We start from the raw sequence: 17,199 nt of genomic DNA on the forward strand, positions 1-17,199 counted from the left end.
AACATTCAGATATACGTTTGTTTACACAGCGACATTAATTAGTAAACGTAAATTCGCTTTGGGAATACGCTTCCCTTAAGCCAGTTACATCAGCTATAAGTTTATTACACAACCCAATTATAGTCGTAAATATAAACTAATAATAATAAAAACGGTAATAAATTATACGTTGCTCTTATTGTTTATCGACATCAGTTTTAATAATTAATATATAAATTATTAAAAAAAAATCCATTTTTTATTACTTCACTTAGACTTAAAGCTGATTAATATTCATCACTCAAGCTTACAATCCTAAAATATTAAATATACATCTGTATATAAATGAAAAATTAATAAAAAACAGAAAATGAGAGAAGTATAATGAATAAAAGAGATACCAAGATTATCAAAAATTAAAATCAAGAACCAAATAAAATGGATAATAGAATGGGAAAAATATATGGCAAGTTTAATCGGATTTCGTATTTTATTTTTCGCTAAGCTGGATCCGAGACATCTATATATTCACCGTTCTTGTGCATGTTCATTATTATTAAGTAAGTTTTAATATTAATTAGCTTTGATCAATGTTTTAATAATTAATTGCATTTTACTATTGTCACAGTATCATTTTCATAATATTTGTTCAATTTTTACAATTATAATTATTATTTGGAAAAAAATTATTTTTTTTTCGATTTTCTAATAATTTTATTATTAAAAAATTTTTTTATAAATTGAATGTATTGTTTATAAATAATATAAAATTAATCCCAGCTTATTAATGGTTGTTGCAGCAGCAAATGAACGAGTATGATTATAAAGATCATTATCAAAAGTATCAACAGCAAAAACAACAAGAAATGCAACAATATAAATATAATCCAAGCAGCAGTAGTTGCAGTAATAGCAGTTATAATAATAATCAACTAACATTGCCATTAACAAGGAGTTTATATAATTCTTCGGCAGTTAATCCTTTGCTAGTTTCATTAATTCAAACTAATCTTACTAATAATTTAAATAGTAGTAATATAATAACTAATAAAAAAATACCATCAACACTGGGACTATCATCATCAGAATTAACCCTGTCAGCAGGAGTAAAACCATTTTGTCAAGAAAATGATAAAAATAATTATGGTGGTAATCGTTATAAAAATAATGATAATCCAATAAGCGAAAATGATTATATTAATAGAAATAGTAATAGTAACAGTAATAGTTATAGCAATAGTAATAAAATAAGTGATAATACTATGTCATTATCGCAATCGCTATTCCATGGTAAAAAAATTGATTTTGATAGTTGTGATGGTAATTTTGATAATAATTATCAAATACAAAATCAACGACAATCATCAACAGGACAACGACGTAGTGAACGAAAAAAACATCGTAAACACGAGCGTGCTAATGATCGTAGAATAAAACACAGACGTTCATCAGATGGCCGTAATAATTTTAGTAATAGATCATCAACTAATGATATAACATTATCAAGTTTATCAGCGTCTTGTGAAACTAGTTTTGCTCGAATTCAGGAACTCGGTATACCTGAAAATTTTAAAATATCATATTTAAACTCTTATCAACAAGATAATAATACCCTTGATATAGACTTGCAACAAAATAAAAATAAAAAATTTAAACAAAATTCATCAAACTACTATTCCGATCAAATTATAAAAGATAATAATAAACAAATAAATTTTGAGAGCTCTAAAGAGCTAATAAATACATCAACAACAATAGCGACGATGACGACAGCGACGACGACGACGACGTTGACGACAACGACAACGCCAACGATAACAACAACATCAACAACAACAACAACAACAACAACAACAACAACAACAACAACAACAACAACAGTATTAGATTCCGAAGCAGTAAATTCAACAATCACTGTCAATCAATATACTCAGCTTGTTAATAACTTTCGTGATATTGGTCAAGAAATCGATGTTTAAAAGGTATGATTATTTTTCAACAAATCACATCTTTTTTTTTTTTTATTATATTTATTATTATTCATAAAGTTATACATACATTTAAAATAATTTAAACATTTACAAAAAATTCGATGTCTAGGTGTATAGGTGTCTAAATGATGTATAGCTGTATTATAGGTGTATAGATTAATTTTTATAAAATTTATAAAACTCGGTAGTTTTTCATTTTTTTTACTTATATACACTGTTGGTAAAAGATTTATTTGAAAAGCCGGAAATTCCGTACTCACGTGTTGATTTAAGATAAAGTAGAAATAAAAGCAGAGGAGCGAGTTCCGATGTAAGTTGTCTGTTTCTAAAATCCATTGCTAATCCAAGCTATGCCGTATAAAAGCTCGGCCATTGTTTTAATACAATGTAAGTCTGTCTGTGTGTATATGTTACGGTATATACCAGAGATTAATTAATATAAATGGTATAAATTTAAATCGTTTAATCGACAGGAAAACGAAAATTATAAAAAAAAAAAAAAAAAAAAAAACACGAGGATAAAGAATTGTAAAATGAAAAAGAATCATCATAATAAAAATAAGTGAAAAGTTGAAAGTGGAAACTGGAAACTGGAAATCGGTTATATAATTCTATAAAGTGATATATAACTTTGGCATATCCGGTGCAAACTTTAGAGACCATTGACCAATTATTATTAATCGGGTGAAACAGTTCACAGCTCGACAATTGTATATTGCACAAATATTTGTTGTTCATAGGACACCCAGCGAGCGAAGAGCGATACGTATATTTACTAAAGAATGTTTCCGGTTGGAGAATATCTATATTGTGTAGGATCCATGCATAACACCATCCCAGCAGCAGCAACCGGACGCTGCAGGTACTAAATTTTTCGATCATCACTTTTATCCTACTGAGGTCAATACTTGTACAACTATTTTAATATTATTATTTCTTTTTTATTTATAATTTGGTGGCCAAGCTGTCTCGCGTTCTCCATTTTTATTTTTTTAATATTACTTAATTTTATTTCAATCATATAGGTGTAATAATTATAAGAATATTATAATTTTTTATTTATTTATACACACTGACGTTTACTTTTGATTATATTTTATACTGTACATTACCGACAGTTTCGTTTAATAAAAAGAAAACTAATCATATTTTATAATAAACAATGCAATATGCTGGTTAATATTTTTTTTTGCTCGACGGGCAGAAAGCGTCAACTTTCGGCCCGCTGCGCTAAACGAAGTTGCCCCTTTCTGCCTTCGTCGAGCAAAAAAATAGTATACACTCCACGGGAAGTAAATAAGAAAGCCTCAGATCACATGTTTGTTGACCTCGGCTTCGCCTCGGCCAACAATTACATGTGATCTAAGACATTTCTTACTTTACTTCCCTAGGTGTGTAATATACTATTTTTTTTTTTTTTTTTTAAGTTAGGTTATTGGCTAGGTTATTATTACTATTAGAATAAACAATTTGATAATAATATAAATTTTCGGGAATAATTTTTTTATTAATTTAAGGAAATAAATAATTAAATAGTAAAATTTATTTTTTAATTTTTTTTTAAATTATTACGTCTTTAATATTATCCCAAAATCATAGCTCGTAATTTGTGTTTCATTATCGTTTTAACATTGTTAAATCCATTAACTGTATTTTTAATATAACACCATCATCATTAATCATTATCAATGTCAATGTAAAATTTATAATTTTATAAACAAGCATGATATATTTGTAATTCATAAGATATTTCAAATTTATTATCAATTTGTTAAGATTATATTATAAAGACACAGAAAAAAAACAAATTATAACAATATAATAACAGTTTTCACGGTCTTTTCAATGAAAAATTGTTCATTTAATTGTTTTTAATTTCATAATAATATTTAATTTTAAATGTTATATTGCATTTTTCACAGCCTTTTAAGCCTGAATTCTCTGACTTGGATTACGCAGAAGTTGACTACAGATCTTATGGACCTATTAACTACAAGGCTGCCAGTATTGCGCTGTTACAGAATCGAAAACAACCATTACAAAATTATCAGCATCAGCAAGAAAATAAACCACAAATGTACGGAATACAAGATGACAATGAAGAGTTGCTCTAACGATCTAGCGATCTAACGTTCTAACGCTCTAACGCTCTAACTCTCTAACGCTCTAACGCTCTAACGATATGCGTATACATATACGTAATTTATAAATTATAAATTAATTTTTTTTTATCTATATTGAGGCCCGTGTAACAAAACCCTGATATCATTTAATAGGTTTTCTAATATTGTCTTTTTCGCAAGTACATCAAATATAATTACTCGATAATTGACTATAGTGTATCACATAACATTTCAAATTAACGATTAGATATAAAACATAAAATATAAACATCCTGTCCTGTTAAGACCATTACTATAATCCTACTACTACTACTACTACTACTATTATACTACTATTGCTAATATTATCACTGCCGCCACTAATACTACATGTTATAACCAATACTGCTACTATAGTATACATATGATTTTTAGTCTTCCCATTAATATCTAATATAATAATAATAATAATAATAATAATAATAGTGATTGAAAAATTAATCCAAATTATTTGTTTTTTTATAATTATTATTGTTATTATTATTATTATTTGATTTTTTAGATAACAAAAAAAAATGAAAAATAATTTTAGCATTTCAAATTTTTAATAAACGAAATAATTCACGTTGTTTTTTATTTAATTTAATGTAACTTATTCATCAATTTTATTATAAATATACATATATATCAAATTAAATAATTATTTCCAAGTAGAAATAACAAAGGATCGTACTCCGTCCGAAAAATAAAAAAATTTTCTAGTTTCAAAAGCAAATTTCATCTATGTTTTATTTTTATCTTTTATAAATCTAATTGTGTAAATAATGTTATTATAATAATAATAATAATAATAATAGTTATTATTTTTTTTTTTTTATTCAAGATTGTTTATTAACTCACATTAGCCAACATATATAAATATTTTATGTAATTACTTTATGTCATCGCTTTGAGAGACATATGTTTTGTGATATATGTACATAACCCAATGTATATAAATATAAATATAAATATAAATAAAGTAATATAAAAAATACATATGTAGGAGCATATCATAACCCATAAAATCATAAAAAAATACATCAATTTTATTTATATTTTACCAAAGATTAAAGTTAAAATAAAATCGTTTATTAATTTATAATTATTTAAATATTATTTTTTTCTATTAATTGAAGGCGATTATTATATAAAATATAAGCTTTAACTTTTAATATACTCATTAATTTCATTTGTACCCATGAATAATAATAGGTGTAAAAAAATAAACTCGTAAAATTATTATTATTAGAAAAAAAAAAAAAAAAAAAAAAAACTATTAAGCAATTGAAAGTATGTAAATGTTCATGTACAATATGTTATTGACGTCGAAATATAATAATATATATATAATAAATATTATGGCTGAATATTTTTATATAATTTATTATTTTCCTATTTTATTTTAATTTATGTATATTTTATTTCACTGTTGATAGTTATTTTAATAATATGTCATCAGTTGATCAATAAATAGAAAAAAAAAAAAAAAAAAAAAAATTAAAAAATTATGAAGGGGAGAACGGATTGATCCTATAATATTCCTATAATATAAAATTGATTACTAAATTAGGAGTACAGCGCATAACTTAAATTTATAGTATTTCGATAAAATCAAATTGAATCGAATAGTAGGATTATTGACGGAATATTGGCGCCGTTCACAGTATGACAACACACTATTTCCTCTAAGGATATAGTACATAATTTATAATGCATTATGCAAATGAATCTATAAATAATGTCCAATTCCTATAGTATACCGATGATACGTAAGTAAGATTAGTACATTGCTTAAATTGAAATTTTTACAGAGTGTGAAACAGCAAACATAACACTATTAAATAAATAAATGATTAAGTAAATAAAGTGGATGTTACCCGAGGAAAAAAAATTACATATAATTTTATATAATTATATATGAGTTTTGGCCATATATAATAATTATATAAAAAAAAAATTTTATATTTTTTTTTAATTATATAAAAAATTTTTTTTAATTTTTGAATTAAAAATAAGTAGGAACTGGGCCTCAAAGAATATTTGCGATCAAATATCTGATGAAAAATTCAGAGTGTCGACGGGATTTGAACTTGGGTCCTTCTAGTTGTCAGTCCTGCGCGCTGCCACTGGTCCGCATTAAACGATACAGCTACATGACATACATCACTATATATCGATATGTATCAAATAAGAAAATCAATAAACAATGTATTACATTAATGTATAAAGCTTAGATTAGGAAGCATGTGGATGAGCACTGTTGAAAATTTCTAATTAAAAAAAAAAAAAAACATAACTGTTTTTTTTAAGCTCTACAATTCATTTCTGTACCTCGAAAATCTAAAATCAATTAGCTCGGAAGAAGAATTTACTCAATTAGCATTTTTTCAATTGCCTATAATTAATTAACAAATAGTGATCGTCATTCAGTTTGTTCTGGAATTTTATAATATTCTGTTGAACTATCTAGAAACAACCTCCCGAGTCCAATTGAAAGTAATGCTATTTAATTGAGTAAATTCACGTAAAATTGACTATCTTTTTTGGGCTATTCGACTGATTTTTTACGTTAACTAGTCTTCGGAAAATTTAACAAAGAAGGGTTGATTTTTATTTTACTATGCATATAACAGCAGGTCGAATTATTAGGAACTATTTTGCCCTCATGATCATATAACGTAAGTCAGATCGTAGTGGGATACTTTGGTCAAATTTTATTAACAATTAAAGTCCTTTTCAATTGATTTTTTCAACATTTTGCAAAATAAGTAAAAATTTATCAAAAAAAAACTTTAACGCTGATTATATTAAAGTATTTTATAATTGAAAAATTACATTATATTTCTCAAACGTATGTTGTCAACTGTATCTTTGGTGCAGCTTTTAAGCACTCTATTTTTTAAATTAATGAACAAATAGAAAAATGTTTTAAATTGTATCTGTGGAGAATTTTACTCTTTACAAACTCTCAATTAGTTGTATTTTCTGTGATTCCAATATAGTTTGAGCTATTTTGAAAAAATTGAGAAAACTTGTGAATTTTCGGAAAATTCTGCTCAGACATTATATAGAATTTTGTATAATTATATAGAATTTTATATAATTATATTAAAAAAAAAATTCCCCGGGTAGATAAAATTATGTATAATTAGATATAATTATACAAAATTATACATAATTTTATATAGTTTTGTATAATTATATATAATTTTATATAATTATGTATAAATTTATATATTTATATGAAATTATACATAATTATATTAAATTTTATATATATTTATATAAAATTAGATCAAATTATATATAATTAGACAAAATTTTATATAATTATATATAATTTTTTTTCCCCGGGTACTTTATCTTCAAGTGACACAATCGAAATTTGTTGGAATTTCACGTGGATTAAGTTGATATAAGAGGTAGGAGGAATAGAATGTAAAAAAAAAATAAAAATCTTTCTTAGGATGATAAAACAAAAGGATTTATATGAGAAAGGTATTTTTACCACTGGTGGATGGTTTAAGTACGCGGCTTATTTAAGCTTATTAAACTAAACAACTATTCAACTAAGTTGAACAGAAAATGATTAAAATTAAAAAAAAAAAATAAAATAAAATAAAATAAAATAAAAGATTGATTGACTAAATTAATCGGATGGCAAATGAGATAAAAATATATATTTATACAAGTATAATTTTTTTAATGTATATGTAGTTGAATAAACAATTATTAAATTGGATGATTATTTATAGGGATATATCTCTGTCGGTAGATGACACATTAATATAAACTTTTTTTTGAGCATCTTGTCTTTTTTGTTCATCTTTCGTTAAAATAGTCATAATAAATCCAAAAAGAAGAGAAACGCATAAACAAATATGAACAGCCAAGTCTCCATTAGTTTCCATAAGTTTTCCAGAAATAATAACAAGTATTATACCGTATATATTATTAGCTATATTTAAAATTCCCGTTGCAATTGATTCCGATTCTGGATAAGTATACTCGGCACACATTTCGTATCCAAGAGCTAAATATCCAGATAAAAAAAATCTGTAAGTAATTAAAATATTTATTGAATAAATTTAATAAATTTGTCTGGATATGATATGTAGAATTTACAAACTCAATAAAACTCACCCCAAAAAAGTTGCCGCTAAATATACTGTCGACTTAATCTCTATCCACATGGCAACAGCAAATAATATTTGCCCCAAAAGAGTTAAAAAATAAACGGTGACTGTTGTTTCTCTAAAATAATAATAATTTAAAAAAATAGAATAAATTTATTTTTTGTCATACATACTTAAATTTATGAGTTTTATCAAGAATAAACCCAAATATAACGGACCCAAACATTCCCATTACAATTATCAATAACCCAAGACGGCCAGCATCTTCTTCACCATTCTAAAATATTTATATATTTTATTATATTATATTATATAAAATACTTGATAAAATCATGATAATAATTATTATTACTTTAAAGTGTATAAGAAACATTTGATTTAATAATGTTCCAACGGCATTGAGAACACCAACACCTAATCCATACGAATTACATAGTATTAAATAACTTTTATTAGTCATTAATCTTTTTATTGGTTTAATAAAGCCTGATTTATTTTCTAAATTATTTATTTTTTGTAATTTACGTGTTTCACTTGGTGGTAATTTTGGTTCGTCTTGAAAAACTATATAATAATAATAATAATAATAATATTATTATTATTTAATTATTAGAAAGTAATATCAATTTTATTAAATAATAACTAACATATAACAACGAGAATAAAACTTGCTGTAGACAGAGCGGCTATTGTCCAAAATAATTTAAGTAAATCTGCTCCAATATCTTCAAGTTTTTCATGATTTTTAACTAAAATTGGCGTTAACCAAAATCCCAAAGCTACTCCTAATTGATTACCAAAAATTCCTAATGACGTAGCAGTTGAAATTTGACGTGAAGGAAACCATAGTGCAGCTAACCGGCCAGGAACAGTTAGAATAACAACCTTTTTATTATTTTTTTCCAATTATAGTCTATATATTTTTGAAATATTGTAGATATATACCTTTAAATATGTGTATGACAAACCTGAGTAACAGCTAAAAATGATTGACCTATAAATGTTGTTATAAATCCATTTGGAGAAACTGAAAATATTTTAATCCAAGAACCAATACATACTAAAAAACTACCTAAAATAGCGGTCCATCTTAATCCTATTCTTTCAGCCATATATGATCCTGGTACTACCAATATTACATAATAAAACATATATGTCATTGATGTCATATCTACAGCTAATGATGATACGTTATAGTATCTATTTAAATAAATTTATAATTTTAAACGTCTACTACACAGTTTTACTATTAGTAGATTACTTACCGTGAAATAATATTTGAAATAATAGAATATTCAACCCATTGAAATGTACTTAATCCAGTATAAATAGTAAATAAACCCAACATGATCCATCGTTTTTTATATTCTTTTATATTTATTTCATCACCGTTTCCTTTATTATCATCTTGACTTGATATTTTTTCCTCCATATTATATTTTATAAAATTCAAATAACTGATAAAAATTTTTAAATTACAGATTTTAATAACAATAAAATATTTTAATTGGATTACATCTTAACAACACATATTATATACACACATTTAATAAATAATAATTTTATATGAATAATATAAACTTACGTAAATAGATGAAAAAAAAAATAAAAAAACAATATTATTCAAAATGTACAGAGTAATTGGTAAATTCGTTTGATATTGATATAAAATACTTTAAATGAAAGAAAAGAAATTACTCTGTGAGAAATGTTACAATAAAATGAATGTATATAATGGATAAACGTTATACTATATGCATAAATAAATATAAGTTGTTAACATTTAATAAAATAATCCACTTTGTTATCTTGACACAAAAATCTTCCATAATAATTATAAAACCATACAGGATTTATTATAACTGATAACTTAAATAATTTCATGTTAATATCATATCGCGTTTATCTAATTTTTTAATTCTACTACTATAACTTAATTATTTTTTAATCCTCAAGTAAATATCACAACCACTAGTATGAATAAATATTTTTTTTTTTATATTTTGTCATTTTTTTATCATTTTTTATTATTATTATTATTTAAAAAAAAAATTCACGTAAATATATTAACGTATATAGTAATAATAATTTATTACGATACAATAATGAAAATGTAAAAGAGATAGTAAGCAAATGTGGATAATGAAGGTCATCTTGCGATTAAATATATGTATTAATTACTTAATCTTAATAATATTTTTACTATAATGATAAAGTTATAAAATCAGGTGTATCTATAACATTCTTTAATCAATAAATTCCGTCGTAATGGCCCATAATATTCTGATTGCCGTCTTTCCTCTATCATTCAATCTATAATCATGGATTCTAATTATACTCTCGCCACATGTCAATCAAATCTAATTGACGCACTAAATGACATTACTAAACCAAAATTCATTGTTCGATAAATTATTCCATCATATCCTATCGAATTATTAATAATTTTCAAATTATTGCCATTTAGTTACATATTCGAAATTAATTATATTATTTTTTAAACATAAATTAATTGTATATACTATAATATATCTATATTTATTTTTTTTATCTTGTTGTTAATACGGCTGTTTTGATTTTCTGGAAGCTTTCCAATAAAATTTAATAAACCTAAGTAAGTACTGATACGACAAAAAAAAAAAAAAAATAAATAAATAAATAAAATGTTATAGACAAAAATATAAACAGCATAAATTTAAATAGTATAATTTAATGAAATTTATATTAATAGTTAAGGGTTGAAAAAAAAAACAATCCATATTATAGTTGAAATCTTATAGAAGAATAATGTCTCTTTTATCTTATTTTCGCCTTTTATCTAATAATATTTGTTATTCTTTTTTTATGTTTCCGTGTTCTCAGTATATATATGTATTATATCCAAATAGATGGAACATTTTCAAGTAGACAAATGGCACTAGACTCCCTCTTTGGTAGTCTCTCGATTCGAGCCAGTTGTCGTTAATAAATCTAAGTGAGACAATGAGCAGCAGCAGCAGCAGCAGCAGCAGCAGCAGCAGAATAACAGGAACAGCACGATGTTTTGCGACACACATACATTTATACTCAGCACAATCTATAATGTACATTTATCCTAAAAGCCTTGTTATTTTCGATTTAATTAAAAATCCGGTACCTACTATAGAGATATGTACTTATATACTGTTATTGTCTAGACACTTAAATAAAATAATATTAGCATGATTATTAATTGTTTTATCCAATATTTGTAGATTTAAATAATTAATTATTTTTATTGAAACAGAATAATTAACAAAATTATCGTCGAAATAATGAGATAAGTGCAATAAATCCTAGTATCATTGATCCACAACAAACTACTGCAAGCGTATCACGATTATAATTTAAACATGACTCTTTATCTAAGCATCGCCTGTAAAAATATTTAAAATAGATGTGTGTTGTTATAAAAAAAATAAAATTCAACATAAAGATAATTAAAAAATTATTACCATTTTTCTATAAAAACTACTACTAATCCCGTTATTATTTTATCCAAAAAGGTTACAATAGAATAAATAAGGGCACTATTTTCTGTTTTAATTCCAATAAAATCTGCTGTAATACTTAATGCAGTAACCATTGTTATAGAACTTGCAATTCCAATAAAAATAGCTATTAAATATATTATTATTTCATAATTTCCACCAAATTTTGTAATAGCTGCTCCAATTATTCCAATAAGTGAACCCAGTAAATAACAAATCTAAAAAAAAAAAAAAATATTATTTAAATAGGTATAAATATAAATAAATCTGCATTGTTGTTGTTGTTGTTAAAATAATAATAGAAATAATTAAACACTTGATCACCTTAGTACCGCATGATTGGTTTATATATTTTAGCGTCAATGCTGATATAAATGATGCAATGTATGATACTAAAGGTACAGTTGCTAATGCTTGTTTACCACCAACATCTGTTTCTTCAATATAAAGTGGCAAATAAACTGTCGCTAAAGTGATAAATAAACGACTAGCAACGTACAATAAAGCTACTCGTATTAAAACTTTTACACCAATACTACTTTTCGTTGTAGTTGTAGATGATGTTGTAGTTGTTGTTGTTGTTGTTGTTTTTGTTATCGATATAGTTGATGAATTGTTATCATATAAATTGTTTTGTTTAGTAACGTTTTTTGATAATTTTTTATCATTTATTTTCGATGATAAATCAGTAGTTGGAAAATTAATAACATTATTCCGTTGATTATGTTCCAATAAATGTGACTTTAACGATACATGGAATAGTATTGTTGCTATAACTCCGCATGTTGTTACAATTAATACGATATTCTAGAGAAAAAAAAGAAAAAAAAAAAAAAATTAATAATTTATATATATATAAATATAATACAGATGATTTTACTCGAAATTTAATGTCGTCTTGGTCACTTAATTTTATCATTGAATTTTCATTGGTAGGTAAAACAATCCAGGTGACTATAAAAAGGAAAACAGCCGCAGTTACTTGTGCTGAATAACTAAATTATAGAATAAAATATTAAAATTGTTGAATTATTTTCATAATTAATATTATAAAATAAATATTAATTTACCGAATAGCTGTTAATTCTGCTCGTACTAATGGTAAATTAGTCAACATAGGTATCATTGATAAATGAGAAATTTGAACTGCTGCCCACCCAGTTTGAAAAATAATAATACTAACAATGTAAATAATTATTGAAATATAATTATTTTTAACATTTTGTAAAAAATTTCCAAAAATAACTGGAAATGACAATGCAACAAGGACTGATCCAATAATGTGCCAAAATTTTTTTTTATTATATTTATCTATAAGTATTCCAAAAATTGGTGTCATTAATGCATCAACCAGTTGACCTAGAACATGAGAAAAAAAAAAAATAAATAAATAAATAATAATAGCGTATGATAAAACTTTATAGTAATTATATTATTTTATTATTTACCTAATAATAATAGAGCACCAGCAGTTAATGGCTCTAACTTGGTTATTCTTTGTAAATATAATAGTGTATATGAAAACCACATTGCTGCTGCAAGATCATTAAAGACATGTCCTAATGAATATGACAATTTTGTAAAAAGTGATATTTTTCCGGTAATCAATAGTGGGGAACTTTCTTCACTGACAATATTCTCCATTGATGTTAATATTATCACAGATTTCATTGTTTTTAATAAACAATTTTTTACCAATTTTAATTTTGTTTTAACTTTTATTATTTTAAATAATTTTCTTGTAATGAAAAACATTAAAAAATAATAATATTTATATAAAAACTTACAGTGTCATAGATTTATATAAACATAAAAATATATGTAAAGGAACATACTATAAAATACACTCAACTGGAATCCTAATAAATTAAAATTATTATTTGTTATATTAATATTCAAGTATTTAATAAATATATATTACTTCTGCGATCATCACCGTTTTAATAAATTTAAAAACAAAATTTGTTTGCGTCCTCTTATTATTATATACTATTATTTTTCTATGTAACATCAACAATAGTAATGATACTATACTAATAATAATAATAGAAAATAAAAAAAAAATATTAAACTACTTGATCGTAAATCGCAATAAATAATCGTCTGTTATCGATGCTGATGCAATGTCTACTGATATACAATATAATACTAAAGAGTGTTTGTACTCTTAGAAATTTCTGCTCGGTGTAGTACGTTGTAATCTGAAACCATCTCACCGTTGTTGAATATACTACAGTTACCATACAATAAATACAATAAAAAGAATTCCGAGTGACCACCATAGTCCTTAGTAAAGAATCGATATCTTGCTCTGTACTTGTATGGTCTCTCATTATTATTATTATTATCATTGTCATATAGATATATATTTATGTCGTCGACTCAAGTTCATTAACCTTCTTCTTGAACATATCACATACATTATTATTATTATTATTATACCATATAACATCAAAAAGTATGCTTTTTATAAACTTTTTTTTATATGGAAAAATTTTCTAAACTATAGATTTAATTTAATAAATAATAGTTAGTATATTATTCAATCATATATTATTTTAATAAAAGTAAAGATATATGAAAATATTTAACATTAAAATCATTTAAATTAAATAGAACTCGTTTTTATACCAATGCATGGAAAAAAAAAAATATATATATATATATATATTTTATTAATAAAAATTGATAGACATACAAAAATAACTATAATTTAACAATAATTATTCGTATAATAATTTATTAATAATTATATTAAAAGTGTCGCGATGAAAATTCTGTTCCTTCAAATTGACGTAAATGAATCTATGTTAAAGGATAATAATAATAATAATATTAAAAACTCATATAATGTCAATGAATAATACGTAGGTAATAATAATTGATAAAATGAATACCTGTAAATGTAAATTAACTTCAGCTGAGCGACTCAAGTATGGAAAATTACCACCATTTTTTAAATGTGCTAATTTAGCATTTGGATAGCATTTATACATTTCTTCTCTAACAACAGGTGACAATGCATAATCGTCAAAAACATCAATTAATGTTACAGATAAATCACCCATTTTATGAGGTTCAACATAGGAATTAACACAATTTATTGTCAATCGTGATGCTAATTCTGATTGACTTAAACTCTCTAACTAAAATAAACATGTAAACACACTAATTAATATCTATATACATATTTAAAAATTATTATTATTATTTATTATACTCACTCGCTCAACCATAAAGTCAATAGCTTCAATCATTTCATCATCGATCGATACATTTTCTGTTGAATAATTTCCCATAACCATTTTTTTCAAAATTAAAGATGGCAAAATCCAAAATCTAATAAATACAAAAATTTTTATTTTAATCGTCAGTATGTGTTGATAAAAAAAAAAAAAAAAAAATAAATAAATAAATAAATAAAACTTGCAATGAAGCTGAATCGTGATAGTTGAATATTGATGTATCTATAAATGTATTACACAAAATCAAGGAAGCCACTCTTGGACAGTGAGAATTTATTTCGGCAAATTTTTGTGCTAAAAATCCACCTATTTTTTTTTTTTTTTTTTTTTTTATTTTAAATATAAATAATCCTATGTTTAGATATATAAAATCAACAATTATTAATAAATTAATAAATTAAAAATATACCCAAAGAGGCACCGAAAATATGAACTTTGTTCAATTCTAAATAATCTAATAGTTTTTTAAATCCACAGCACCAATCATTAATACTCCAGTACACTGGAGATTCAGCCTAATTAAATATATAATAATTTTAATTAATTAATAATAGTAAAATTTATTGGATAAAGTTTATTTACCGATATTACACGATAACCCTTTGCTGATAAACTTAAAATTTGTTTAAAAAAAATATCTGCCGTTCCGCTGACAGGTGGTAAACATATTAGTGGTGATTTAATATTTTTAGGACCTGAATCGTATATTTTCCAACCCTAAAATAATATAATTAATATAATTATATAAAAAATTAATATTAATTTAATTTTTACCTTTATTCCATCACTGTCAACAATTATTTTTTTTAATGGTATAGAACTCCGAAAACTTTCATATTCATTATTATACGACATAATAATATATACTCTGTTTTTATATTAACGACAAATATAATTTATAAAGATAAATAAATTTTTATTACTTTTTAATTTTATTAAAATAATAATATTATTTAAAAAATGATACTAACAAGAAATAATGTAGAATAATATATGGTTCGGATTATTAAACACAAGTGTCAAAGACAAAGAAAACAGAAAATATATATAAACAACATTAAATGATAACAATAATAAGTTATTTTAGAGTGCATGCGTAATATATTGCATATCGCTACTTGAACGTTCTAACATTATACACAAATACTTGACATATAGTAAGTAAGTATTTTACAATACCAACTGAAAATAAGAAAATAAAAACACTACGCACACCGACGACATCGATTTGTTCAGTTGTTGGAATGTTAACTTGTTAAATTGTTGATCGTTAGTCTTGGGATATTTTAAAATTATTATATATATTTTCAATTGTTGCTATAAACACTATTTTTTGAATTTAAATAAAGTTCAACTTTTATGAATAGATGGCGCTGTAAAATATTTAACGATAAATTTAAAATATTATTATTTAATGTTGAAAAATTTTGGATAATTTTTAACAAGCGTTGTTTTAATTATTAATATTTTTATTATTGTTAATATCAGTCTTATAAAATAAATTGTTGTTATAACATTATATTTAGTTGTTATTAATAGAATAAAAACTGATATAGATATATAACATTATAGTTTATGAAAAGTAATCTCTATTGTACATATATAATACATATCAATAAAAATTATGGTTGATAAGCCAAGAGGAACGACGTAATTCGATCATTAAATCATTATATTATTTTTGTAATATTTTATACCTAAAAATGGCAATAAATTGTATAAATTAATATATCTCTATTTTTACATTTAAGAAACTGTATTGTCTACTAATTATGGAGAATAAAAAGAAGGGATGAAAGGAACCATCAGAACTACCTACTATTACAATATGTATAAATGTATAAACTCGGACAATTTTTCATTCTACATATACATGTACAATGTACATAATAGTCCAGACCTGTAAGTGTCTGGTGGTGGAGGTAGTAACAGTGGTAGTGAATTTTGTATACTTACACTAACGAATATAAAATAATACTGAGAAAAGTGGTGTGGATAGGATGTATTATAGGACTTTGAAGTAAGTAAGTGAGGGTCGTGTACTGTTCAGTTCCGTTCAGCTTTTGCTCTATATCACGTGTTTTAACTTGTAATCAAAAATTTTTTTCTATATAACAACAATAACTATATTTAAAAATTAAAAAAAAAAAAAAAAAAAAAACAAAATAATAAAAAGTGATTTTAACAGTATTATC

General features: G+C 24.1%; 4 protein-coding genes across 21 annotated transcripts in view; 1 reads left to right on the forward strand and 3 right to left on the reverse strand.

The window, feature by feature from the left end:
- LOC123268425 (hemicentin-2) overlaps positions 1–4,554 on the forward strand; it is a 36,983-nt gene extending 32,429 nt beyond the window's left edge. For 5 of the 17 annotated variants that reach the window (XM_044733453.1, XM_044733454.1, XM_044733459.1 and 2 more), the window contains 2 exons: positions 780–1,961; positions 2,711–2,832. In XM_044733453.1, coding sequence (XP_044589388.1) covers positions 780–1,958 — 1,179 coding nt within the window. In that variant the 3' untranslated portion in view covers positions 1,959–1,961; positions 2,711–2,832. Of the gene's footprint in view, positions 1–254; positions 276–346; positions 544–779; positions 1,962–2,710; positions 2,833–3,892 lie in introns of those variants that run through there. The other 12 variants (XM_044733457.1, XM_044733469.1, XM_044733462.1 and 9 more) reach the window with 11 other exon arrangements.
- Positions 4,555–7,831: 3,277 nt separating this feature from the next.
- On the reverse strand, positions 7,832–9,709 carry LOC123268850 (feline leukemia virus subgroup C receptor-related protein 2-like). The gene is made up of 7 exons (XM_044734249.1): positions 9,516–9,709; positions 9,219–9,450; positions 8,898–9,135; positions 8,603–8,814; positions 8,424–8,527; positions 8,258–8,368; positions 7,832–8,170 (listed from the first exon to the last, which is right to left on the reverse strand). The coding sequence occupies exons 1-7, from the start codon at positions 9,680–9,682 to the stop codon at positions 7,864–7,866; spliced, it is 1,371 nt and encodes a 456-aa protein (XP_044590184.1). The 5' UTR covers positions 9,683–9,709; the 3' UTR covers positions 7,832–7,863.
- A 1,771-nt stretch (positions 9,710–11,480) lies between these two features.
- Positions 11,481–13,565, reverse strand: LOC123269117 (major facilitator superfamily domain-containing protein 12-like). Of its 2 annotated transcripts, XM_044734649.1 has the most exons (7): positions 13,547–13,565; positions 13,208–13,318; positions 12,830–13,118; positions 12,640–12,754; positions 12,084–12,566; positions 11,724–11,977; positions 11,481–11,644 (listed from the first exon to the last, which is right to left on the reverse strand). In XM_044734649.1, exons 2-7 carry the CDS (start codon positions 13,287–13,289, stop codon positions 11,530–11,532), a joined length of 1,338 nt encoding a protein of 445 aa, XP_044590584.1. In that variant the 5' UTR covers positions 13,290–13,318; positions 13,547–13,565; the 3' UTR covers positions 11,481–11,529. The 2 variants fall into 2 exon arrangements, with proteins under 2 accessions (XP_044590584.1, XP_044590583.1); XM_044734648.1 differs by lacking the exon at positions 13,547–13,565 and having other exon boundaries at positions 13,208–13,508.
- Positions 13,566–14,341: 776 nt separating this feature from the next.
- On the reverse strand, positions 14,342–15,948 carry LOC123269118 (maspardin-like). Its single transcript, XM_044734650.1, has 7 exons — positions 15,779–15,948; positions 15,587–15,721; positions 15,414–15,519; positions 15,190–15,310; positions 14,984–15,098; positions 14,657–14,905; positions 14,342–14,564 (listed from the first exon to the last, which is right to left on the reverse strand). The coding sequence occupies exons 1-7, from the start codon at positions 15,857–15,859 to the stop codon at positions 14,514–14,516; spliced, it is 858 nt and encodes a 285-aa protein (XP_044590585.1). The 5' UTR covers positions 15,860–15,948; the 3' UTR covers positions 14,342–14,513.
- Positions 15,949–17,199: the final 1,251 nt, after the last annotated feature.

This window comes from Cotesia glomerata, linkage group LG7, assembly GCF_020080835.1.
Source record: "Cotesia glomerata isolate CgM1 linkage group LG7, MPM_Cglom_v2.3, whole genome shotgun sequence".
NCBI lineage: Eukaryota > Metazoa > Arthropoda > Insecta > Hymenoptera > Braconidae > Cotesia > Cotesia glomerata.

Coding starts and splice junctions, on each gene's coding strand:
- LOC123268850 (XM_044734249.1), bottom strand. CDS start 9,682: ATGGAGGAAAAAATATCAAGTCAAGATGATAATAAAGGAAACGGTGAT. Junction 9,136..9,218: donor CATTTTTAGCTGTTACTCAG/GTTTGTCATACA, acceptor AATAATAAAAAG/GTTGTTATTCTAACTGTTCC. Junction 8,369..8,423: donor GATAAAACTCATAAATTTAA/GTATGTATGACA, acceptor TTATTATTTTAG/AGAAACAACAGTCACCGTTT.
- LOC123269117 (XM_044734648.1), bottom strand. CDS start 13,430: ATGAAATCTGTGATAATATTAACATCAATGGAGAATATTGTCAGTGAA. Junction 11,978..12,083: donor ACCAATCATGCGGTACTAAG/GTGATCAAGTGT, acceptor TTTTTTTTTTAG/ATTTGTTATTTACTGGGTTC. Junction 11,645..11,723: donor GTAGTTTTTATAGAAAAATG/GTAATAATTTTT, acceptor ATATTTTTACAG/GCGATGCTTAGATAAAGAGT.
- LOC123269118 (XM_044734650.1), bottom strand. CDS start 15,859: ATGTCGTATAATAATGAATATGAAAGTTTTCGGAGTTCTATACCATTA. Junction 15,722..15,778: donor TTGACAGTGATGGAATAAAG/GTAAAAATTAAA, acceptor ATATTATTTTAG/GGTTGGAAAATATACGATTC. Junction 14,565..14,656: donor AAGTTAATTTACATTTACAG/GTATTCATTTTA, acceptor CCTTTAACATAG/ATTCATTTACGTCAATTTGA.